A 25,516-nucleotide genomic window follows, 5' to 3' on the forward strand; every position below is an offset into this window, starting at 1 on the left:
CATGGACAGAGGAGCCTGATGGTCTACAATAGGGTTTCAGAGTCAGACATGACTGAGCGACTAACACTTTCACTGTTTTCACTTTTCTTTGAATATAAAATGATCTACCATAAAATTCTGCTTAATGTTGGCCTAGCTTTAACTTTACACCTTTCACCTTCCCCTAACTCATAACAAAAGTAACGGAGACTAAGAACATGGGTACAGCCCAGCCTTCATCTGTCTGGAACTTGGACTGTCTGCAATTTGAAGAATTCACAAGAGAATGCATAAAGAAATATGATATTTTATTTTCAAGGTTAGCTGATTTTACGGGGCTTTTTGGTATGTGGTCAAATTGAGAATTCTGTAGGAGCGCAGGTTTTTCTTTTTTGTAGGCATATAGAAAAATTTATTTTTCTCTACCAGTGAAATTATAACTCAAAGCTTCAAGTATAAAGTTGGGAATAAACAATGTGTGTTCATCTAACCAAAGGGCACAAAACATGAAACTGCACTTTCAATGAGGCAATTTATGGCAGAAGGAGTTTTTCCTTATATAGGATGTGAATTAGAAAATGGAACACTTTTCTTTAATAATAAAAAAATAAGATGGCACACTTAGATATCTGTGTGCTAAATGCAAAAATTGCACTCCCCCCCTGCCCATCTTAGAGATCTTTATATTATTAAGAATATGGTTGGGCCCAGACAAATAGAGCAAATAAGACAATTACAAATGAAAGATGGACCTGTGAGAATAGTACAAAAACAGTCCCAGTAAACTTGGGAAACCTCTGATTTAGGCCTAATGCTGAAGAGTTTGGGATAATTAATTTGCCTTTTGAGGTTAATCATTGATTAGGCTACCCACTCAACTTAAGGGATTTCATGTTTGCAAATGTCAGCCCTATTGCCACTATTATGTCTCTTTTCCTTTGTGTTCTGTTTTTCTTGTTCAGAGTTTCTTCTTTAAAAAGGTAAGAGTTGGAGGGAGGCAGGGGAGAAGAGACACATTTAAGCCCCTTTTCTACCCAAGTTCATCATTTTCCACGAGCACAGCCTACTCAGATTGCCCCGTCAGAGTCCGAGTCAGGAGGCTGCAGAGGGCGTGGAGGTCACTGGGAAGGACAGGGATGCGGGAAGGGTAGCTGATGGTACAGGTGAGGAGAGACAAGCCATGGATTTTGTCTGATGCCTCTCATTTGATTCAAGTCACTCCATGAGGAATTGTTGGTTTCATTTTATTAATGAGAAAACGGAGGCTGAGAAAAACTGACTCACAATCTTTTCCATTTTCTTTTACTCTGTGCTATTCTTGGGAATATTAATTTCAACATTTTGTGTAAAAGCAGCATGTAAGGTTATATATCTACAAAGTGAAGCGAAGTGAAGTTGCTCAGTTGTGTCCAACTTTTCGCTACCCCCTGGACTGTAGCCTGCCAGGCTCCTCTATCCATGGGATTTTCCAGGCAAGAATACTGGCATGGGTTGCCATTTTCTTCTCCAGGGGCTCTTCCCAATCCAGGGATTGAACCCGGGTCTCCCACATTGCAGGAGGATTCTTTACCAGCTGAGCCACAAGGGAATTCCCAAGAATACTGGAGTGGGTAGTCTATCCCTTCTCCAGGGGGTCTTCCCTGCCTAGGAATTGAACCTGGGTCTCCTGCATTGCAGGCAGATTCTTTACCAACTGAGCTATCAGGGAATCAGCAGTAGATCTATCTATCTATCTATATATCATATATCATCAATATATATATATCTATATATTGACTATTGGAGAAGGCAATGGCACCCCACTCCAGTACTCTTGCCTGGAAAATCCCATGGATGGAGGAGCCTGGTAGGCTGCAGTCCATGGGGTCGCTAAGAGTCGGACATGACTGAGCAACTTCACTTTCACGTTTCACTTTCATGCATTGGAGAAGGAAATGGTAACCCACTCCAGTGTTCTTGCCTGGAGAAGCTCAGGTGGGCTGCCGTCTCTGGGGTCGCACAGAATCGGACACGACTGAAGTGACTTAGCATAGTATAGCATATATTGACTATAAGGATATAAAATAAAATCAAGCAAAAAATGAGAAAAATATTACTAAATGCTAATATATTATGGTTTTGAGAGGTAGGATACAGGATGCTTTTTTTTCTTATGCCTTGTGTTCTATGTTTTCCATAATACATGATTGCTTTTCTATCATCCGCAGAAATAATAGCAACAACAGCAACAAATAAAGGGCATGTATTTCTTTAAAACGAAGACTGCTTTTGTCTTATGGGTTACCAACATTCTTCTTGGGAAGGTAGAAGGCTTTTAAGAAACTTATAGAAACAAAGACCATTTGGCCTTTTAAAAACTTGTCCAGTCAAACAAAACTCATAATGAAAAATTTGCCACAACTCTGGGAGTTTCTATTCAGACTAGGTTACACAGTTCCCCACTAGCTATACTGTTTTAAAACAAAGTACATTCGAGTGACTCAACTGAAAATGAAACTGGTAGCCTGATCTATAAAATAGTCTGCATATCCCTGTGTCCTATGGAAAGCAAATATTTGAATTGAATGTGTTTATTCACAGTGTTGTCCTTCAGCAAGATACTCCTGTGTCTCCAAAATGCCAAAAGATCCAATCAATTCCTCAGCCAATGATAAAGACATTTTATCGATACAATGCTGAACACTTGAATTGACTGAACAGAGAGAGATCTTTTGGTATTGTGTAGATGGAGCTGGAATGTGACAATGTGATTATTTAAACTATGGCTCCAGCAGCAAAATAACCAATTGTAAAGCAAAAGATTTAGTCAATCAGATAATTCTTTTGTCTACACAATTCCAAGCTATTATTTAGAGTAATTTGTTTTATCGACTTGACCAAATATTTAGTTAAATCTGAATAACGGAAAGAAAGAAGATTCTGGCCTGAGTTTTCTGCATCAGAAATATAAGTTAAAAGTAAACAAATCAGCAAACACAAACCTCACACGTGTCCCTCACATATAAATATTCTTTATATTTCCTCTAAAATGTAGTTCTTCTAAGCTCTGCACATTTGACTTTAATTACTTGGTTAGAAAGACCTGGTCCAGACAGAATATTTATTAAAATGTAAATTAAACTTGCCCCAAAGAAAAAACGTGCAGAGAAAATAGTAGAATCAAATCCTGGGGCTAGAGGAGGTAGAGGTTAGAATCTTTTCAAGATTTAAGAAAAGAACCATTTCAGAAGAGGAAAAAGCCAGACCAAAGGGTCACTGATTTTGGACAAAACTGACTGCCCTTCATGGCTCTCATTCCATTCATCAGGAGACACGTCTGTTCTTCCAGACTCAGAACTGTCGAATTGTCCCCTCTTCATCCTTTGTATCTGACATGTTCACATCTCACCTCCTCTTTCTTTGAAACTCCTCTCTGGTTCACACCTTACTTTAAATTCTCCTGATAGAGAATCTTGCTACAATATTTCATGCCTAAATTACTACCAACAGCTTCAAAAGTGGTCCTTCTTCAAAAGTGGAGGCAGAGTCTCAGCCTCCAAGCCTGCCTCATCCACAGCTGTCAGATTTATTGTCCCCAAACACCACTTTCCTCACTGCTATTTCCTGCTCACCACTCACACTCTTGGTTGCTCCTACACTAAGTTCAAACTTCTTCCTTTGCCTGATATTTGGGATCCATCACAACCCTTTCTCTCATTCTTCTCTCTCTCTTTCTCTCTCACAGATATACATACACACTAGCAATCCAATCTTACTTTCTGCTGTTCCTTCAAAGACTTCATTTTAATCAACCAAGTCACTGCTGTGTGTGCCTAGTTGCTCAGTCATGTCTGACTCTTTGCAGCCCTATGGACTGTAAACTGCCAGGCTCCTCTGTCCATGGGGATTCTCCAGGCAAGAACTGGAGTAGGTTGCCATGCCCTCCTCTAGGGGATCTTCCCAACCCAGGGATTGAACTCAGGACTCCTTCATTGTAGGCAGATTCTTTACCATTTGAGCCACCAGGGAACCAAATCACTGCATACTCTAAAAATTCCCCCATAGTACCCTGTCCTGGTCCCCTCTCCAAATCCGTACCATTCTCTTTCCAGCCATATCCTCATGACAACCCTAAATCCTCTGAACACAATTCCAAATGCCCTAATTATTAAAAGTTCAAGAATTTGCCAAATCCTATACACACCTGTTCAACCATTGATCTTTGTTTAAATGGCGCATGTATAGTTTAAAGAATAAATCTATTTCCCTTAGAGTTGCCAACATATTAAACACTCAGATGAACCAACTTTAGTTGTCCTTCATCAGGTATTTCATTGAACCCTCACACCAATTCTGGTTGCTATTTATCCTCGTGCTTAAAGATGAGGAAACTGAGGCTCAGAGAGTTCTGCTTACCCAGGGTCATACATCCAAGATTATTAGAACCCTAGAATTTTAAAGCCCAGGGTTTTTTGGAGCCTTTGGCTTTTTGTTTTACTACTTGGCCTCTTTGAGGACAGCCTATCTGTTAACAGCTTTGAAATATGAGTGTGAACATGTAACACAATTAGCAATTTAAAGCACATTATTAATGCTGATAGGTACTAATGACTGTAATTGAAAGGGAAGACATCAGACCAGACAAACAATTTTTTAGAATTTATAACAAGAATATAAATGAGTCTAATGAATGAATTTACTTCCTGACCTTCTTTGCTACAGACATTAACCCATGTTTAGCCTCTAATTGAGATGTACATATTCTTTACTGTCTTATTGTATTTGTTAATGTTTGCCTTGGCAGGTGGCCAACAGACCTCTCTGAGTTTCCCTTAATCAAATTTTGGGTAATAGATGGCCAAATATGCCTTGTATTAGGTAGCACTGCTAGATCCAAAGCAACAGAAATCTAAGAGCTGGCAATAGTTTCTCAAGTCTTCCCTTTTATCATCTAGGCACCTTTAATAATAAATGTTATATAAATCAAATGTAATGATATAATTTAAAATGTTGTATATATTTCTTTTTAGTGATAGTTCATTGTTCATTTCATGCATGCCTAAAACCCCACTATTTATTAGTAACTTACTTCACTATGTGCCCAACATTCAATACAATTCTTCATATTTCAGCAAATCCAGAGATTAGGAAGTGATAGTATGAATGATTCACCTGCATCCTTTAAAAAGTACACTAAGTTTCTGTTTATGTACATAGGAAGAACTAAATGCCCACAGGATCAAAAAAAGAAAGAAAGAGAATTCAACCTGTTTGAATGAGCAAATCTTACTGATCACCTGTTCTTTTTTTCTGTTTAACAAAGAAAAGGATCTGAAAGCCAAGTTCCTAGATGACTTAGGTGTGTAACTATAGGTAAGCGTACAGATGATATAAAGTATTCCTGCACTGTCTTACAAACTACACCTACTGAAACACAGTTACACTTCACTCATACAAAACCACCATTCAACAGTAACTGCCTGAGCATTCAGGTGATCTGAAACATAGCTATGCTTAATAGGAAAAAGACGTGTGAAGAATGCAGTCATTCTTTGTCACAAATTAAGCTTGGTGTTAAGCCCTTTTATCAGAACACTTCCTGAGCAGAGTGCACTGTGAGCCTGTACATGCCAGGACATTTTGTAGGGAGCTGAAGGAGAAAGTGATAGAATCTTTCTCCACTAAGACTGAAGAAAAGAAAAAAAAAGTCCAGGAACCCCTCTCAGTTTCAGTATTGTTTCGACTCATCTTTTCTCAAACTATCTTGTCAAATATTTGTCAGACGACAGAGTTCTTCAAAATATCCAGCTGCTACCTATAGAAACCAGAAATGGCCTAAATATATTGATAACATTTCTCAGAGGGGCACACCATTTTAAAGGTAGAATTCTAGGGTTTCGGTTTATATTTCCTTATATTTTAATTGCACACAAACTGGTACCTGCTGGTGTGCTGTCAACATTTCCCCATCTATTTTTAGATCCTCAGTTGTTTTAGAGATGGATTTAATATGTAAAGCAGAGGCTTACACCAGTGAAACGCTTGTATGATTGTGTTTTAGTTTTGCCATCAGCTAAGTAGGGCAAAGTTGATCCTATCTCACAAGGAACTCTCTCCCACATTTTCTCTGTGAACTTGGAGGCTCAGATTTGCTTACCTGCTTCCTTGAAGATACTGTGCTGTTGAAATATCTATTAGAGGTCTTTGAATTCAAATTCTTATTCTGATGAGTCGAGTCATTTTTCCATGTGTTAGAGTTTTCTTTAGGATCTGAAGGAATGGGATTTAAGAAGAGGATCCTAGCTATGAATCCGTAGAGGACAGTGGCTAGGATCATTGGCACAACGTAAAAGACACCAAAGTCCATTAGGTAAATAGGTGAGTAGTAATTCCTGGAGATCTTGTAGCCACAGGACACTACAATAGCATCTTTATAGGTGCTAATATTGAGATCCAGCAGGAAGAACCAGAGCATACAGTAAATGGATGTAAATGCCCAGACAAAGATGATTATCTTTTTGGCTCTGGAAAATGTGCAGAGAAACTGGGCTTTGATGGGGTGACAGATTGCTATGTACCGCTCAATGGTAAAGGCTGTGATTGAGCAAGAGGATGCATTAATGCCCAAGTACTGGAGGTAAGTAATGCAGAGGCATCCAGCGTAGCCATAGACCCAGGAACCGTAGATGCTGTCCGTTATGTTGGGGAGGCCTGCGGCCACCAGGACCATGAGATCAGCTACTGCTAGACTCACCAGGTAGCAGTTTGTGGGGGTCCTCATGTGCTTGGTCCTCATGACCACCAGAACTACCATGATGTTGCCCACGATGCCCAGACCACAAATAATGAGCACAAGTAAGATGGTGACCACTTGGTATTCGAGGGCCACCACAGCTCGAGGCTGGAGCTGTGTTTGGTTCAGTTCACTTCCTGTCTCGTTTTCCATCTTTAGTGGCTTGAGGTTTCTCTGGAACACTTCTCAACACATCTTCCTTCCGGTGCCCTGCCTTTACCGCACTGGCTCTCTCCCCCTGTGAAGAGTTATAGTCCATATTCATTCACGGTGTCACAATCACTTACAGGTAATTCTCATGTTCTCTCATTTCACCTCCCATTTTTCTCCAGTAATAGGGCTCATTTGTACTCCTGAAAACTCCTTTTATTGCAATCTAGTATAGGATGGAGTAACAGTTTTGACCACCTTACAATAAGAGGGACTGTTTTTTTCTTAATGGACAAAAATGCTCAAGAAAAGAGACACAGAAAATGCTCCCTGTTTTGAAAGAATCCTCAATAGGGGGAAAAAAAGAAACAATATCAGCTACCTGAAAAATAAATACAAAGAGATCTCTTAGATGCTTGGGGAAAGTAAAATAAGAAAAAGATACTGGGTGGGAGGCTGGGGGTGGCGGGGAGCCAAAAAGCTTGACAGAAAATTAGCATCTGCCTCCTTGGCTCTCAAAGGGTGAGATCCCTCTGCTACAAAATAGTAAGCCTCCCCAGGCCCCCTGCCCTGCAGACCCAACAGAGAACAATTTCTCCTCTTACCTTTTGCTCTGTAGCGCTGCCCCTTCTTCCAGGTAGATGGAGCGGTAATAAGCGTGAGTTTCCAACCTTGCGGAAAGCCTCGTCCACTTTGTTTGGCAGGGAGACCACTTAGCAGGGCTCCGTCTTCAGAACTGCGGTTCCTCTAAACCCTCACAGCCTTTTCCAACTGATGACAGACCATACAGCCGCAGCAGAAGCAGAAGCAGCAGCAGGAGCAGCAGCAGAGAGCCTGGCAAATCATAGATCGTCCCCTAATGAGAACACGCTCAGCTCTCCGTCTCCCCCCTCCCCTCTAACACACCCGCCCCACACTCACATTCACACACGCCAGTCAGTCCTCACTGATTCATGATTTCCCCTCTGAGGATTTTCTTATAAATGTGCTAACGATACAGTTGTAATCTGGAAGGCTAACGGCGCCAGCCAGGGGGTTTGAAGCAGCTGGTCTTATAGTTGTTTATAGTCTAAGTTCTAGGGAAACTCAGGCACCTGCGTAAAGTCCTGGGTAAAGTCCCACTCCCCTGTGGGATAGGACTTAGGGAGAGCGAATCCATTTCAGTCCAGACACAGCCCTGGAAGACTGAAATATCTGTCTGGGCAGAGAGCACACTTTTTTCTCTATAATGGAAACCTGAGGACTATTTCTCTGGTGAACCAGTGAGGTCAGCTCCCTTCTCTCATGGTATATGAATGGAAAATGAGTTAAGATTGATTTTAAACCATTTCAGCTGCAATCTTCTGAAGCTTATACAGATTATTTTTTTTAACCCATTTGAGATAAGAACATTGATTTAAACCTACATATGATCTGTGAACTTTGTTTTTCAACTCTGTTTTTGCATGACTTACTAGAATCTTTCTAACTGCTCTGGATACCTCTCCCCTCTTCACCCACCCTCTGGACTACCAACCACATGTACCATCCAGCAAGGTTCAGTGTCAATTTATTTCTAGGTAGAAAACATACCCAGTGGAAATCTGAACTGAGGCCACTCTGATAACACACCTCTGAAACAGACTATATAAGCCATCTCTTTTAGAAAAGTGTACTTCGGCTTGATTTTTATTTCTCTAAAGTAGCCCAGGAAACAGTGGAAACAGTGACAGACTATTTTTTGGGCCCCCAAATCACTGCAGATGGTGATTGCAGCCATGAAATTAAATAGACGCTTGCTCCTTGGAAGAAAAGTTATGACCAACATAGACAGCTTATTAAAAAGTAGAGACATTACTTTTCCAACAAAAGTCTGTCTAGTCAAAGCTATGGTTTTTCCAATAGTCATGTATGGATGTAAGAGTTGGACCATAAAGAAAGCTGAGCACCAAAGAATTGATGCTTTTGAACTATGGTGTTGGAGAAGACTCTTGAGAGTCCCTTGGAGTGCAAAGAGCTCCCCAACCAGTCCATCCTAAAGGAAATCAGCCCTGAATATTCATTGGAAGGACTGATTTTGAAGCTGAAACTCCAATACTTTGGCCACCTGATGCAAAGAACTGATTCATTTGAAAAGACCCTGATGCTGAGAAAGATTGAGGGCAGGAGGAGAAGGGGATAACAGAGCATGAGATGGTTGGATGGCATCATCGACTCAATGGGACTGAGTTTGAGCAAACTCCGGGAGTTGGCGATGGACAGGGAGGCCTGTTGTGCTGCAGTCCATGGGGTCACAAAGACTCGGACACGACTGAGCAGCTGAACTGAACTGAACTGAACTGGAAGTAGCCCATGGGCAAATCTTTATACTTCTTAATGGAATCTCAGAAAATATGTCTTCCTTCTCTCAGAACCAACTGAATGCACGAAATGTTAATGTCTGTCCACTTTTGTTTCATACTGACAACGAAAAGCAGCCCTTAACTTAATTTCCCATATGGTGAACAGGTTGATTCTCCATTTTGGGAAGTGTAGATATTCTTTTTTCTAGAAGATGTCAATGGAAGGACAGATTTGGAGTAGACAGGACCATGGAGGTATCAGAACCATGTTCAGGGCTAGGTAACAATGGGATGAAGGTGAAGCTTGGATGACGCTGCATGAATTCCACCCTTGGAACCATTGAGGGCTCCTTGAGTATCTAACTTCTCCTTCCAAATCATCCAGAGTTACAAATTAGTGACGCATGACCCAGATTCAGGTTTCAGAAAGGTACGGTTTGGCCTGTAAAATGTAGGCTCAAAGGTAGACTATTTAGACAATTTCTCAATATTGAAATGGAGATCAGTTCAGTTCAGTCACTCAGTAGTGTCCAACTGTTTGCGACCCCATGAACCAAAGCATGCTAGGCCTCCCTGTCCATCACCAACCCTGGAGTCCACCCAAACCCATGTCCATTGAGTCGGTGATGCCATCCAGCCACCTCATCCTCTGTCGTCCCCTTCTCCTCCTGCCCCCAATCCCTCCCAGCATCAGGGTCTTTTCAAATGAGTCAGCTCTTCACATCAGATGGCCAAAGTATTGGAGTTTCAGCTTCAGCATCAGTCCTTCCAGTGAACACCCAGGACTGATCTCCTTTAGGATTGACTGGCTGGATCTCCATACAGTCCAAGGGACTCTCAAGAGTGTTCTCCAACACCACAGTTCAAAAGCATCAATTCTTCTGTATGGATGTGAGAGTTGGACTATAAAGAAATGGAGATATTGCATACTAAATCTAGATTTCTACATCTCATAAACATGGAAAGATCTGGCAACCAAGAGTCCATATTCCTGCTAGAAATAATAACTGTTGAGTATTGTTGTGGGTAGCAGTTTGTGAGGTATAGGATGTGTCCTTTCCTAATTTCCTCCCTCTTTTCTGTCACATGCCAGCTTCACTCAGTATCACACACACCTGGCCTCTTTGTCTTCCTTTACCCAGGATAGGATTTCTGTCCACATTCTGGTTTGTTCGACCAGCTGATTTAGCAGACTGGAAAAAGAGTGCCCTCTTTACTTCCCTCCCTGCCCTCAGGGACAGAGATTACTCTGATTACCTTGCTCCTGGTGGAGTCCTCTCCATTTTGGAATAAAAAAATGCCACCACCTCCAATCTGAAAGACCTCTTGAAAAGTCACACTTTATAAAACACTTCTTCCCATCTCCCTGTCCCCAAGATTTTAGTCAGCTTTCAGGCCTCCTTAAAAGTGTAAAACTTCACTTCAAGTCTTACATGTGGGTAGTAAAGACAAAGTGAGAGGATATCCATCTACAAGATATCTGCCTTGACAACTCCATCTCCCGGTAAATCTGATCACATCCTTCAGCATTTCTATGCAAGGACACCATTCTGAGTCTCCATTTTGTCTCTATTCATTTTTTAGAACTTAATTGTTAAGCACTTACTACCACCAGGAGAAGGGGACGACAGAGGATGAGATGGTTGGATGGCATCACCGACTCACTGGACATGAGTTTGAGTAAACTCCGGGAGTTGGTGATGGACAGGGAGGCCTGGCATGCTGTAGTCCATGGGGTCGCAGAGTCGGACACGACTGAGCGACTGAACTGACTGACTGACTGACGCACCAGGAACCTAGTATATAACATTTTGTTTTACCTTCAGATATGTTGTGGTCTGTGTCACACAGAGTCGGACACGACTGAAGTGACTTAGCAGCAGCAGCATGTTGTGGTCTACTGGGAGAAAACGACTCACGAACGGTTACAGATATGCACAGATCTGTTGAGAGGGTTTAGGTTGTGAAGGGAAAGCATTCATAGGTGGTGGGGGCAATGGGCTGAGGGGCCGGAGCGGACTTCTGAGGCCAAGTAACATCTGAGCACAGTCTGAAAGAGAAGCACAGCTTCTTTTCGAAAGGTGGGCTGAGTGAAGCTATTCTGACTGGAGGAGATAGAATATATAAGGCCCAGCTGTGTAAGATGGCAAGGGTTGTGTGTGTGTGGGTGGGGCGTGTGGGAAGGTAACTTTATAATTCTGCTTTGGCCGTGAGGTGTATGAGCTGGTATGAGACAACCACTGATGACCAACAGGCAGCTTTTGTACTAAGGAGGCTCCCACCTCTGACTTGGATCATCCTCAGCTCATCCTTCCCTCCCTCATAACTAGCTCTTTCTCCTCTACAGAGGCCAGACTTCCACCTTCCCCATCCCAGACTTGCCGTCCATATAGTCCTGTCTGTTTTCAGTCTAATTCATGTCCTTTGAAAAATTGTATTTTCAAAGTATCCGTGATTTTATAACAGAGGTTTATTATTTGTAAACCTCAGTTAGATAATATCTAATAAATATTCCCATGTGTAAAGAATAGCACAAAATAGTGTACAACTAGACTACACAGCTGGGTTGAGATTTTCCCTATACTAGCTTAAATTCTGAAGAAGGCAATGGCACCCCACTCCAGTACTCTTGCCTGGAAAATCCCATGGATGGAGGAGCCTGGTGGGGTCCAGTCCATGGGGTTGCTAAGAGTCGGACACAACTGAGCGACTTCACTTTCACTTTTTTTTTTTTTTTTTTTTTTTTTTATATTTTAATTGACTTTTTTTTTTTAATTTTATTTTATTTTTAAACTTTACATAACTGTATTAGATTTGCCAAATATCAAAATGAATCCGCCACAGGTATACATGTGTTCCCCATCCTGAACCCTCCTCCCTCCTCCCTCCCCATTCCATCCCTCTGGGTCGTGCATTGAAGAATGAAATGGCAACCCACTCCAGTATTCTTTCCTGGAGAATCCCAGGGCAGAGGAGCCTAGTGGGCTGCCGTCTATGGGGTCGCACAGAGTCGGACACGACTGAAGTGACTTAGCAGCAGCTTAAATTCTAACCAGCTCTGACTTTTATGTCTTTTGAGTAATTCTGACTAGAGAAAAATGCATCCTTTGAAAACTGTCCAGTGGCATCTGTTTTGAAACAAGGGCAAGTTGTGGCTACAGCATGTAGACTGGTGCACACACTTCTCATCATCCACTTTCAGTTTGCCCTGTATCCTCTGAGCTTTCAGTCTTGCCCTGTTTCTCTGAGCTTTAGCCAGGCAGGCCTTCTCACTCATTTGGCTGGCATCAGTAAAAATGAGCATCACACTTACAGGCTCCTTTATAAGAATGTCCTTGGACTTCAAGCTGGGCCTTTTTTTTTTTTTTTTTTTTGGCTTGGACACAGACTTGACCCTTGAGTTTAAGGAAAGATTTAGCACTTCTACTTCCCACCCTTGGCATTCCCAACCAGACAGCTTGCTCTCAGTGTCTGGCATTCCCTCTCCTGGCTACCCCAGGAAACCATCTGCTTGGCCAAGTCTCTTTCCCCGGGACACAGTGGCTGACATGGTTCTACACATGCTTCGTTCTACACAAGAGGAATTCTACAAGAATTCTACACAAGAGGAATTTAGGAAAATCCTATGCTGGCCTCTGAAAGTGATCTCAGCTGTCTAGGTAGTAGGTGACTGTCCTTTGGTTGTCATGAACCCATTAGTAGAAAAATGATTAGTTGTGCCATCTTAAATGTTAGCATGCATCTGGATCTACAGGGCAGTGTGTTAAAATCTGGGTAACACCATCCCCAAGTTGTTGTTTCAGTAGCTTGAGGGTGGAACCTGAGCACGTGCATTTACTATAAACTCCAAGTAATGGGACGCTGCTTGTCTGTGGTTTGAGTAACACTGTGCAGTACAATCTAGGTCAGTGATTCTCGTGTGGGAGGTGGGAACAATGATGAATCTGAATCACCCAGAGAGAGTTTTAAAAATGTACATGTCAGCTTAGCTCTCTTAATTATTTTGAGTTTTGGTATATTTCCTCAAATTGGATGAGGGCTTGAGAAAGAGACTGGGGTTCTGGACAAAAGTAACTGACTTGTTCTGCTCCTCTGTATTTATCATTCCCTCTCATCTCTACCGTCATATCTGGAGCTTGGTTCAGCAGATGGGGGATTGTTGGGAAAGAGAATATCTGTGTTCACTGTGGTCAACTGGCCCTGGGGTCAGAGATACTACTGAGCATCCAGCTAGGTCCATGGTTTGCAGGACCCTGGCCAGGGTGAAGGGAGGGTAAAATTTAAGGGGTTGCCAACAACCTCACTAATTAATACCATTAATATTTTAATGTAATATTTCAAAAATTAAAGTTTATACAAAAAGTCTATGATGAATAAAATATCAACATTTTAAATAGAGACAGAATCATCATTATTATTATGAACTGTCCCTTTCACCTTAGGTTCCAAGTATGGATTCTTTACTTAAATTTTGATCTTTTATTTACTCTGGATTATTTTGCATTCATTTTGAGTTTTAAAAAAACATTGCATTAAATCTATATCCTGATTATTGCTTTTTTGGAGTCCCCTGAAACTTTGTACCCTCCCTTGCTTCTGTCTATTCATCCCTGGTTGAATTTCAGAATTATCTGGAGAGTTTTAAAAAGTATAGATACTCAGGTTCCCAGATATTCTTATTTAATTAGGCAGGAAGTGAAGCCTAAACTTTGGTATGTATGGTGATGATTAAGAACCACTGAACTACACCGAAAAACCGCTGGTCTCTGGAGAGGCGGGGGTAGGGGTACATGGGGGTCCAAGCTGCGGGAGTGCCAGGGAGGTGAAGTAAACTAGATGCAGGTAACCCGCCAAGCTGTGGAAAGGGTGACGACATCAGAAAACGCTGGCAACAGAACACTGGCATAGATTCTGGTTCCTGAGAGAAACTGTGTAACTGTGCAGGTTGCTTGGTTTAGAAGAACAGAGTGAGGTGCAGGCTATCAAGCTGAGACCCAGACGTAAAGACCTGGTCACTGGGATTGGGGTAGAAGATCTGGGTTCAGGAAGTAGCAAAAAAGGTCAACTCAGGATTTGATGCTGAGTCATCTAGATACTAAGCTAAGTATCCTTCAAAATTTCCTCTATTCAGGAATAAGCTTTATCACAGAGCCTGGAGTAGAAGAAGGCATTTGGCAAACTTGATAGAGAAGATGTCATAATTTATTTTGGCTGAAATTTATATATTAGCTAGAGAAGACTGTTAACTTTTCATCAACAAAGAAAAGTACTTTATGAAATGGGATTATGAGTTGTGTTTGTGCTCATTGAAAAAGGCACAGAATCTGAAAGGCAAAAGTAAGTTGCATAGTAATAATGTGTATTCCTTTTTTTTTTTTTTTGCTGAACCTTGTTGTCTCAGCGTTGAAGAATCCTCCTGCAATGCAGGAGATGTAGGTCTGATCCCTGGGTCAGGGAGATTCTCTGGAGAAGGAAACAGCAACCCGCTCCAGTATTCTTGCCTGGGAAATGCCATGGACAGAGGAGTCTGGTGGGCTACAGTCCATGGGGCCACAAAAGAGCTGGACGTGACTGAGTGACTAAACCACCACGGCAACAACAATGTGTATCTTAGGCACAGGTGCCCTGCCTTTCTATTTCTCAACCATATATCCTCTTATATTTCCATTCCCTAGTGTCCACATTTGTGGAGAAAATAAGATCTTAGATTTTAAAATGAAGTACAGTAGAAGTCAACCTAAACATATTCTTTTTTAAAAAGTAGAAACACATACATACACATAGCTTCTTACCCTCTGCAGTCTACCATTTGTTACCTGGTTGAGTGAAACATGTTCAGGAAGAGTTAACATCGGTTACTAAAATTTCCCAAAGCATCATGGCCTGCACAAAAGATTGAAAAGTAATAATTTTAATCAAAACTTCTAAGCTTGTAAATCAACTATACTTTAATAAAAATAAATTTAAAAGTTCATATAATATAAAAAAGTTATTGCAATTAAGTTTTTATAAAATTCCATTTTGTAAGCTGAATATGGCTTACTCTGGCTGTTAGGAATTTCAAGTCCAAGTCTATATCCTTACATAAATAGTTGTGTAAGACTTTACCAATAAAATGCTTTTTATTTTTATTTTTTTTTAATTTTATTTTATTTTTAGACTTTACATAACTGTATTAGTTTTGCCAAATATCAAAATGAATCCGCCACAGGTATACATGTGTTCCTTATTTTTTTTTTTTTTTGCTAACTAAGTCTATCAACTTTGTATTTGACTTTCAGTTCCTCTTCTGCTCTTATTTATTATGTCAGACAAACAGAAATAGACATATAATACTGCTTCCCAGCTATGTATATACCATTTAAAAATAAATTTTATTGAGATACAATTTATGTAAAATAATTCACTTCAGCTGTAGAGTTTTATGAATTATTGCAAATACATAAAACTTTGTAACAACCACCATAATTGAGATACATAAAACATCATCACCACAAAATGTTTCCTATGTTCCTTCCCATTCAATTCTGTATCCTCTGAATAATTCTGAGTTCAGGTAAATATTGGTCAGCTTTCTATTTCTAGACTATATTTAACTTTTGAAGAGCTTTATATAAGTGCACAAAACACAGAAATTATATAAGTGGAATTATATAGCATGTACTCTTCTATACACATAAATCAGCGTAATGTTTTTTATACTTACCCATTTTGTGCATGAATCAGTAGTTTGTCCCCTTTTATTGCCACAGTATTCCATTGTATGGCTATATGAATATATCATATTTTATCCAATCACCCGTGGATATTTCAGTTGTTTTCAAGTTTTGATAATTATGAGCAAAACTTCTATAAATAGCATGCAAATACAAAGTCTGTGAAAACATTTTGTCATTTTTCTTGGATAAGGATTACCAAATCCCAAGAGTGAAACTGTTGGGACATAAATGTAATAGATGTTTACATTTCTAAGAAATCACCAAATATCTTCCAAAATGATTGCATCATTTGCATGTGAATTTGCATGTTTTATTTTCATACAAACCTACATGATGGCTACCAGTAAAAAATTCAAAGCTTCAAGAAAGTAACTGTATACATTTAGGGTGAACTCTGCTTTATGCATTTGTGTCCCTCAGTATGCAGCAGAGAAAATATACAGACTACACAGAAAAGGCAGTTCATGAACAATACAAATTTGGCATGTAAATGAATGAATTAATTTTCCAAAATGATGACTTAAAATATAATTCATAGAACAGATATGATGAATAAATGACACAATATATATCAAGCACTCAGTCCAGTACTTGGCACATACTAGAAGTTTAGTATATTTATTATTCTATAAACGCAATGTGCTCATGGAAAATAAAACTGGTATCATTAAATTTGCTAGAACACCACACACCACCTTTAAAATTTCTAAGTTATAAAATATGTCTTACTGTATCCAATGGGGTTTTTTAGTGGCTAAGATGTATTTCCATGGAGGCTCCTAGTACCATATTACTTTTATTCTTCTAAAACTGAGTAAATGTGAAATACAACATTAAATGCTTTCATGCCTCTGTAATTTTATTAATGAATTAACAAAATGCAAGCATTTGCTCAATCACCATAATTATGTCTATAACAAATGAGAGAATTTATAGAATCAAAATTCTTACCGATGCTTTTGAAATTATAATGACTGTGATAAAGAGCCTTGAAAAAAAATGATTTGTTTTAGTTGTCATGAATTGTTGGCTTGGAATACTGAAACTGTATATATAATAATTTTTTCTAAAGAAAGGAAGACAGTAAGTAGTTAAGAATAAAATCTAGTCGCTTAATTACTAGGTTGCAGTGGCAGCTAGCTATTTGTTGTTACTGATGTAATCATCTGAGAGCAGTGATGTGCAGAAGGGACCACATCTCCCTGTGGAAATGTTTCCTGACACTTCCACAGGTAGCCCCAACCTCTGGAGAAGTGGTGGGGCTTGTTGGGAGTGAAGGAGATAGGAAACAGGGGTTTGTTTGAAGGAGATAAGTGAGATCTGCCAAAAATCAAAAGTATAGCATCTTAGAGAATCAAAGGCCACCTCAATACTGGAACTGATTTTTTTTTTAAGAGAGGCATTAATGTGGAACAAATTTTCAGTTTGTGAAGTCATCATAGCAATTTCCTCTAAGGTGAGACGTTTCTGAAGTATTTTGTTATAATTTTTCTTAAACTTTCCAGTCTTCTGGGAAATCCCTTTCAAAGAAGAATGGCAGGAAAGTAGTGTGGTGAATGAATTAAAAGGCAACATTACCGAGGGATTTCTCACCTTCACTGAAGAGGTGCATTTGTCCATCCACCTGTTCATCCGTTCACACTTGTTAAATGTTCCCTTATTGAGTGCCAGTTATTTGACAGGCTCTCTGCCAGACACTATAGACAGAAATGTGAATATGAAAAGCATAGAGGAGCTCCCAGCCTAGTAGGGGTGACTCATGCAAACTGCCAATGATAATGCAGTGTGCTTGTTGTTGCTGTTCAGTCATTAAGTCGTGTGTGACTCTTTGTGACCCCATGGACTGTAGCATGCCAGGCTTCCCTGCCCTTCACTATCTCCCGGAGTATGCTCAGATTCATGTCCATTGAGTTGATGATGTTATCTAACCATCTCATCCTCTGCTGCCCCTTTCTCTTTTTGCCTTCAATCTTTTCCAGCATCAGTGTATCAGCTGCTATAATTGAGCTTTGCACGCATTTCAAAAGGTGGACAGTGTTAGGAGTGACTAATTCTATGTGAAATGGTGTGGAGTAAACTCATAAGACCAAGGAGAAGTTCAACAGGACTCAGATCCAGGAGAAATAAAAAAAAAAGCTATAAACTGTTGGATAAATAGCCCCTGACCAACAAGCTAGGATACAGGGAAGGTACCAAGCATGGAAAGTTGTCAGTGGACAGCAGGAGGTGCCACATTTCTCTCTGAGGTCGTCCCATGGTGAACACTACTCTATGACACACACATGCTGTGCTTGACTCTAGAAGGTATGAGGTACGTGGTGATGATGTAAAATTCACATCTTACTGTGAGTCTGGGCCAAAGAGTTTGAAAGCCACTCTGATGAAGAGAAGATGTGCAACTCCAGCATCCTAGCATCCCTGGGCAAAGGCATTAGCTTTGTAGACCTTCCAGCCTCTTGGCAGTCACAGCCAGTGTTAATGTTCAGGTTACTTCTGAGTTTTAGCCAAATGATTTAGTCAATTTAAGAATGAAAGAGGAAGGTAAGTGTATGCAAAAGAGTAAGATGTCAGTCTTCAAGGGCACAAAACACAGAAATTAAATCTTTACTGTGCACCCCCTTATTCGAAGTATTGTGGGGAGCAAAGATAAAGAAAACAGGGTCCCATGTTCTCAAGTGGTTTATAGCCCAATGGGTGAGACAAGCAAACACAAGTTATGAGTTACAATATGACCTTGTAAATTCAACAACAGAAATGTGAAGAAACACAGTGAGCTTCTCAGTTGTACATGAGAGAGAGAGAGTACATGATGTACACGTACATCAGCTTGGCCTGGAAGATGAAGAAAGTTCATGCAGGAGTCGGTTCTGGACCTGAAACTCGAGAGCAGGAAGAGGAGAGAGGGTTTCAGCTGAGGCAAGAATGTGTCTAATAAAGTGAAGGGGTGGGAGGGTGGAGCATGTATGCAGAACTATGGGTTGTTCCTCCTTACTCGCGACCACGTTTCCTAGTAATAAGAATGTCTTTGGGAATCAGCATTCTATTTTTTCTTTCCTACAACATCCTAACGGTTGAAGACATGCTGAACCTTACCAAAATAGCTGTATTCTCCTAGGCTGCATTGTGTATGTGTAATTGAATACTGATGCAGCTGGAAAAAGAAAATTTCTACAATATTATGCCTATCCCTAAAAAATTCTGGCTGAATCGGCTTACCTAAGGGCTTAATGTACCTCAAAGATAGAACCCGAATTGACTGTGGGAGATGCTACAGGCAGTGACTTTCCTGGGTTTTGTTTCAGTTAGGTTAGGGCAAGTGTTTGCCTCCTCTCCAGGGCAGAACAAGCCCTGGGGTTATCTTCTCCTCATCCTAGACAGACAGTTTTAACAACTTGTTTCAACAAGCAACATTAGCTTCTGGCAAACCAGGTTCAGCTTAATATGTAGTGATCCAGTGTCATTTTTAAAAATAATTAGTTCCATGCTCAAGGAGCAGAGAGGCAAGGTGTGTGCGTAATGGAAAGGAAAGCCAGGAGTGTCCCATACATCAGCTGGATGATCCTGGACAATTTATTTCAATTCTCTGAGCCTCAGTTTCCTCATCTGTAAAATGAAGGTGCGGGAATAACTGACATGTTCTGATTTTAAATGTTTGATTTTGAGGGTATTTTAGACTCTTCTTGAGAATCAAAAGAAACGATGTTTAAGGTTCAGGTAGCCGAGAGTCTTATTACAGCGTGTCTCCTATCCTGACATCCGGAGGGAACCAAAATGGAAAAAGTGGCTTTTCTCTCTGCAGTTGGATAAAGCTGTCCTCTGGACCCAGGCTGGGAAGTGAGACCCTCTGCTTGTGCCCCTGATATTTTATCCCATCAGTAAAACTGCATTTACTGGCAGCCTGCAAGGCTCTCTATCTGGCTTACTTCAGCGTGGAAAATGTCTAGGTTCTTGTGCACCACACACAAGGCCACTTGCTTGCGGAGACTGCAGAGGCTAAGAGCTGCATAAGGGAACAGAGCAGAAAACCCACATGATGTCAAAGATTCAAGCTCTTGGGGACCTGTAAACCCACTATACACATGCAAATGAATCCCCTTGAGATTCATCTTTGGTGATAATCATTATATTTACTTTCTATGCTTTCTCTTCTTGTGGCATGCATATTAATTCAAGAGAAAACTAGAGCTCTGCTGATCTAATAATGTATATTTTAGGGATCTTTTGTTGAAAGTTCACCTCTTTTATAGGTTATCTTCTTGACTGTGGTTAAGGAAATGCCAAATCCTGCTCCTGTCCTGTTGCTATAGCGATTATGAGAGAAAAAAGCCAGGCATGAAGTATTCAGGTGCAATTTTTATCAAACTAATGTTTAAATTAAACATGGATTTTAATTTATTTATTAAAATATTTGAAATCCGGTGAACACAGAGGCTGAAGCACTACTTTCCCAATTACCTCTGCCTTTTCCTCCTTGATTGCTAGTTCATGCACACAGGTGCTTGCAGCAAGTGACTCACCTGCATTTTCTTATTCTCAGGCGAGAACCACTGAGCCACGGTGAAGGCAGTTGAGTGACTGAAAAGCAGAAGGCACCGTCTTTTTTCTTTTTCTTTTTGCACTAGTGATGGGGCCCATATAATTATTTTAAATATTTAAAAATGTTTCTTTCCCTTCCTACTTGAGTTAGTCTCTCAGTTGTGTCTGACTTCGCGATCCCATGGACTGCAGCTGACGAAGCTCCTCTGTCCATGGGATTTCCCTGGCAAGAATAGTGGAGTGGTTTGCCAATTCCTTCTCCAGGGGATCTTCTCAACCCAGGGATCAAACCCAGGCCTCCTGCACTGTAGGCAAATTCTTTGCCAACTGAGCTATAGGGAAGCCCACTTAAACACTGGTTCAAACAGTTTTCAGTTCAGTTCAGTCACTCAGTTGTGTCCGACTCTTTGCGACCCCATGAATCGCAGCACGCCAGGCCTCCCTGTCCATCACCAATTCCTGGAGTTCACTCAGACTCATGTCCATCGAGTCAGTGATGCCATCCAGCCATCTCATCCTCTGTCGTCCCCTTCTTCTCCTGCCCCCAATCCCTCCCAGCATCAGAGTCTTTTCCAATGAGTCAACTCTTCGCATGAGGTGGCCAAAGTACTGGAGTTTCAGCTTTAGCATCATTCCTTCCAAAGAAATCCCAGGGCTGATCTCCTTTAGAATGGACTGGTTAGATCTCCTTGCAGTCCAAGGGACTCTCAAGAGTCCTCTCTAACACCACAGTTCAAAAGCATCAATTCTTCAGCACTCAGCCTTCTTCACAGTCCAACTCTCACATCCATACATGACCACAGGAAAAACCATAGCCTTGACTAGACGGACCTTTGTTGGCAAAGTAATGTCTCTGCTTTTGAATGTGCTATCTGGGTTGGTCATAACTTTCCTTCCAAGGAATAAGCGTCTTTTAATTTCATGGCTGCAGTCACCATCTGCAGTGATTTTGGAGCCCAGAAAAATAAAGTCTGACACTGTTTCCACTGTTTCCCCATCTATTTCCTATGAAGTGATGGGACCAAACAGTTTTGAAGTCAAAGTAACTATGCTTTGGAAACTGGATTTTGTTTCTAGTTCCATGCCCCCATCAAGCTTTGCTGATTGTGCCATGCTTATGTTTCTAACCATATATTTCAAGACAGAATAAGTGAAGCTATTGGTGTTAGGTCATAAATGTGGTCCTGTGTCAACTTCACACACAGGAGCAAGATTGAGAATGAAACAGATGGCAGTAGGTGGCATGGAAGCTTTGCTTGGACAGCAGGTTGTCGCTTGGGTATGGCAAATTTGGAAACTCCTCCCCAGCCCCTTGCTCCATATCACATAGATGCTTTTGGCTTTGTAGGCCATACAACCTCTGTGGTAACTGCTCACTTGTGCTGACATAGCATGAAAGGAGTCATAGGCAATATATAAGTGAATATGCATGGCTGTGTTCCAATCAAACTTTTGTTTATAAACAATCAAACCTGAATTTCATGTGTCACAAAACATTATACTCCTTTTAATTTTTTCCCAAACATTTAAAAATGTAAAAACTATTCTTAGCTTATGGCCACTGAAATAACAGGCTGTGGGCTGATCTGGCCAGCAGGCTACTCTTTGCCATCCCCTAGCAAGGAATGTTAAGACGGTGGAATCTGGGGTTAGATTGTCTTTGAATTCTAGACTCTTCCATTTTACCTGTTTTACCTTAAGTTATTAATTCCTCCCTGTCTTGGTTTCTTCATGTGTACAGTGAAGTTGGTAATAGTACCTAGTTGTGGAGTTCTTAAGGTTTAAATAGGGGGTAGATAGAGAATGATTGGAGAAGGAAATGGCAACCCACTCCAGTGTTCTTGCCTGGAGAAGCCCATGGACAGAGAAGCCTGGTAGGCTGCAGTCCATGGGGTTGCACAGAGTCGGACACGACTGAAGCAACTTGGCAGCAGAGAATGATTAGAATTGTTCTTAACATAGTAGGAGCTCACTGATAGGAGTAATTAGCATCCACATAGGACCTTGGGGAACTGGGGGAGATACTTTAACCTGGTGGGACAGGAAAGAAGTCAGTTGTAAGATCTGATATCCATGGAAAGAGCCAGCATGACTTCCAGTGAAGAGTACAATCGTCCCTCCTCTCTTTTGCATTCACCAAGGCAAGAAGGCTGCCTTTCACTCACCTGCCTGGCCACCATCTATGGCCCACTTATGATAAATGCTTCTCTGTGGAAACAGCTGTTGGTGCTTTGCATGCCGGTACCTTCTGTCACATACAATTTAATCATTTTTATTTGCCTTCCACAGCACTTTCTAAGTGTTGACATGGTCATTTCAGGACTGGTCTCATCATTTTCAGATATTATGATGGCCATTTTTTATACCTCATAAATCCAGAGAGGCAGGTTCTGCTGAACATCACACAGCTGTTGGGCAGCAGAGAGCGCCTTCCCAGAGATGTCCATGACAATACAGAGTTGTTTTTACAATGTTTGCCATGTCTCTCCTCATTTAACTGTTTCCATTTATTTCTGGTTCTTGATCCTTTAGGTGAGCTTAGAGCTGAGGAATTTTTGTTTTGAGAGGGAGGAATTTTTTTTTTAATATCTAGAAGTTATCCTTCTGATTATTTTTCTTTTTTTGATGATGGTTTTCAAATTGTGAAAGTCAGTTTTCCCCAGAGACCAAACCATAATGAGAATTTTTCAGTCACTGAATCGTGTCTGACTCTTTGCAACTTCATGGACTGCAGTACACCAGGCCTTCACCATCTTCTGGAGTTTGCCCAAGTTTATATCTACTGAATTGGTGGTGCTATCCAACCATCTCATCCTCTGCCACCCTCTTCTCCTTTTGCCTTCAATCTTTCTGAATTCACTTTATTTTAAAGACACCAGCCATAGAAGAAATGATGTACCTTAATAGTCTAACTTAGGAAAATCCAGGTGTCAATTTGGAGAATTTCATAATGGAGACCACTGACAACACATTTTATTGTTTCTTAAAAATGGTGTCAGACATTTTCTACAATTAATGTTTTTATGTGTGTGATTCATATGAAAATTTTCTTAGGGGGAGTCTACTGAGTTGTGTTGTAATTTGTTCTGTTTCAAAAAAAGTATTTGTTCAAATAATAAAAACCTGGGTTCCGGAGTCAGTTCTGATCCTGGCCCCATCATTTACTACTTTGTGACTCTAAATGAGTTATTTATGCTCCCTTTGCTCAACTTTCTGCTCTGTAAAAAATGGGGGAGGGCGGTAATAGTCATGCCTATCTCACAGAATTGTAAAGAATAAAAGTTATAATTCATAAAAAGTGCTTAGAATGTTGCCTAGCACAAAATAAGAATTCAAGAAATGTTAGCTCTTTTTACTCTTTAATTAGTCATTAGGGAGTTCATTTGTCCCTGTTATGCTTAGACCTTGGCCCTGTTGACCTGAAAGAAATACAGTGTCACCTATTTTTCTGGCAAAGATGGGCTTATTCAAGATCAGCAGAGAATTGCAATTCAGGCTCTGCAAGCATGGCAAGACACAAGCCAAGCACCCACAGGGTAAGGGAAAGAGCATGTTTTTATAGAGGGAAAAAGAAGTTGGGAGGGCTGTAGGAAACACAGAATCCATGGCGGTTAATTGACTGAGTTGTTGCCAGGAAAGAAGAGTCTTTCTTCTTCCTCCTGGGCTCTGCTATCCTCACAGGGTGTGGGAGCTCCCTCTTCTGGTCTCTCAACTCTATTTTACAGAGGTTTCTGTTTATTAATTTTTTACAGCCCCCTTTACTTACCTATCTGTGTGACCTTGGGCAATTTGCTGTACTTCTCTGAGTCTCAGACATCTCATCTGTAACACAGAGATAATAAGTAATTACCTCATGTTGTTGGTGTGAAGAGGAAACGAGTTAATATATCTGAAGCATTTAATCAAGATCTGACACAAAGGAATTGTTTAACAGTGTTGAAGTTAAGTGAAAAGTCACTCAGTTGTGTCCGACTCTCCATGGAATTTTCCAGGCCAGAATAAGCCAGGCCAGTGGGTTCCCTTCTCCAGGGGATCTTCCCAACCCAGGGATCGAACCCAGGTCTCCTGCATTGCAGGCAGATTCTTTACCAGCTGAGCCACAAGGGAAGCCCAAAAATGCTGGAGTGAGTAGCCTATTCCTTTTCCAGTGGATCTTCCTGACTCAGGAATCGAACTGGGGTCTCCTGCATTGCAGGTGGATTCTTTACCAACTGAGCTATCGAAGTTTAACAGTATTAGGTCTTATCATATTTGTAATTTTATGCTTCTATTCATGTTCTGAAAGTCAAAATATAATATCATGCCAGACACAAAAGTGCTCTTCACATCTTGTGCAACTTGCAGGACTCCTAGAGATTTTCCATTGAACTCCCTACAGTGAGTTCATACTGAGCATCTCAAAAACTTTTTAAGGAAATTTTCTCAATGCATCAGATTAACACTTTGAAACAGGAGAAAAAAACAAATAATAGGAATAAAGGAAAAGCAACAGTTGAAATCCATTTCAAAAATACACCCTGAAATAGTCTTTCATCTAGGATTTGAAAGAATTCTGTTTTGTGCATTAAGGTTTCCCTTCAGTCTGATTCAAGCTCATGATATGAGTGACTTTCAGGTACTGCTTGTACAATGCTCATAATCAGAAAGAAGTGTTATACATGAGGCGTATGCAGGAATGTCCTTCCTGAAGCAAATGTATCCTTTTGAAGAAGAGTGAAGGGAACAGCCATGGCCAAGGTCAGCCACACCAGCACATCCAGCCTGTGATCATGTGTTGCAAAGTGCCTAAACAGATGACCAAAAACCCACTTGAACTCTTCAAATCCTGGTATACCTGAAAATAAAGAAAAATATTTCTGATCAGTACTAATATTTTCCATAGCTATTCACAAGTCTGAATTCATATACTCGTGCAAACCCCCAAATGCAAATGAACATTTCGAAAGCACATGGACAGTTTTCTGGCCAGCATGCTTGATCGGTCTGCTGTCCTGGGCTCTCGTGAGTCCTGGAGCCCAAGGGACCCATCCACACTAGGC

The 25,516-nt window shown here is 40.7% G+C and overlaps 1 protein-coding gene across 3 annotated transcripts in view; it reads right to left on the reverse strand.

Moving 5' to 3' along the window:
• The window catches only part of TRHR (thyrotropin releasing hormone receptor), a 178,163-nt gene that overhangs the window by 40,934 nt on the left and 111,713 nt on the right, over nt 1-25,516 (reverse strand). The window contains exon 1 of one of the 3 annotated variants that reach the window (XM_055546423.1): nt 6,116-6,904. The exons of 1 other annotated variant lie outside the window; for it this stretch is intronic. In XM_055546423.1, the coding sequence (XP_055402398.1) occupies nt 6,116-6,904 (789 nt within the window). Of the gene's footprint in view, nt 1-6,115; nt 6,905-23,115; nt 25,312-25,516 lie in introns of those variants that run through there. One more of the 3 variants, XR_008702329.1, reaches the window with a different exon arrangement.

This window comes from Bubalus kerabau, chromosome 14, assembly GCF_029407905.1.
Source record: "Bubalus kerabau isolate K-KA32 ecotype Philippines breed swamp buffalo chromosome 14, PCC_UOA_SB_1v2, whole genome shotgun sequence".
Taxonomy (NCBI): domain Eukaryota; kingdom Metazoa; phylum Chordata; class Mammalia; order Artiodactyla; family Bovidae; genus Bubalus; species Bubalus kerabau.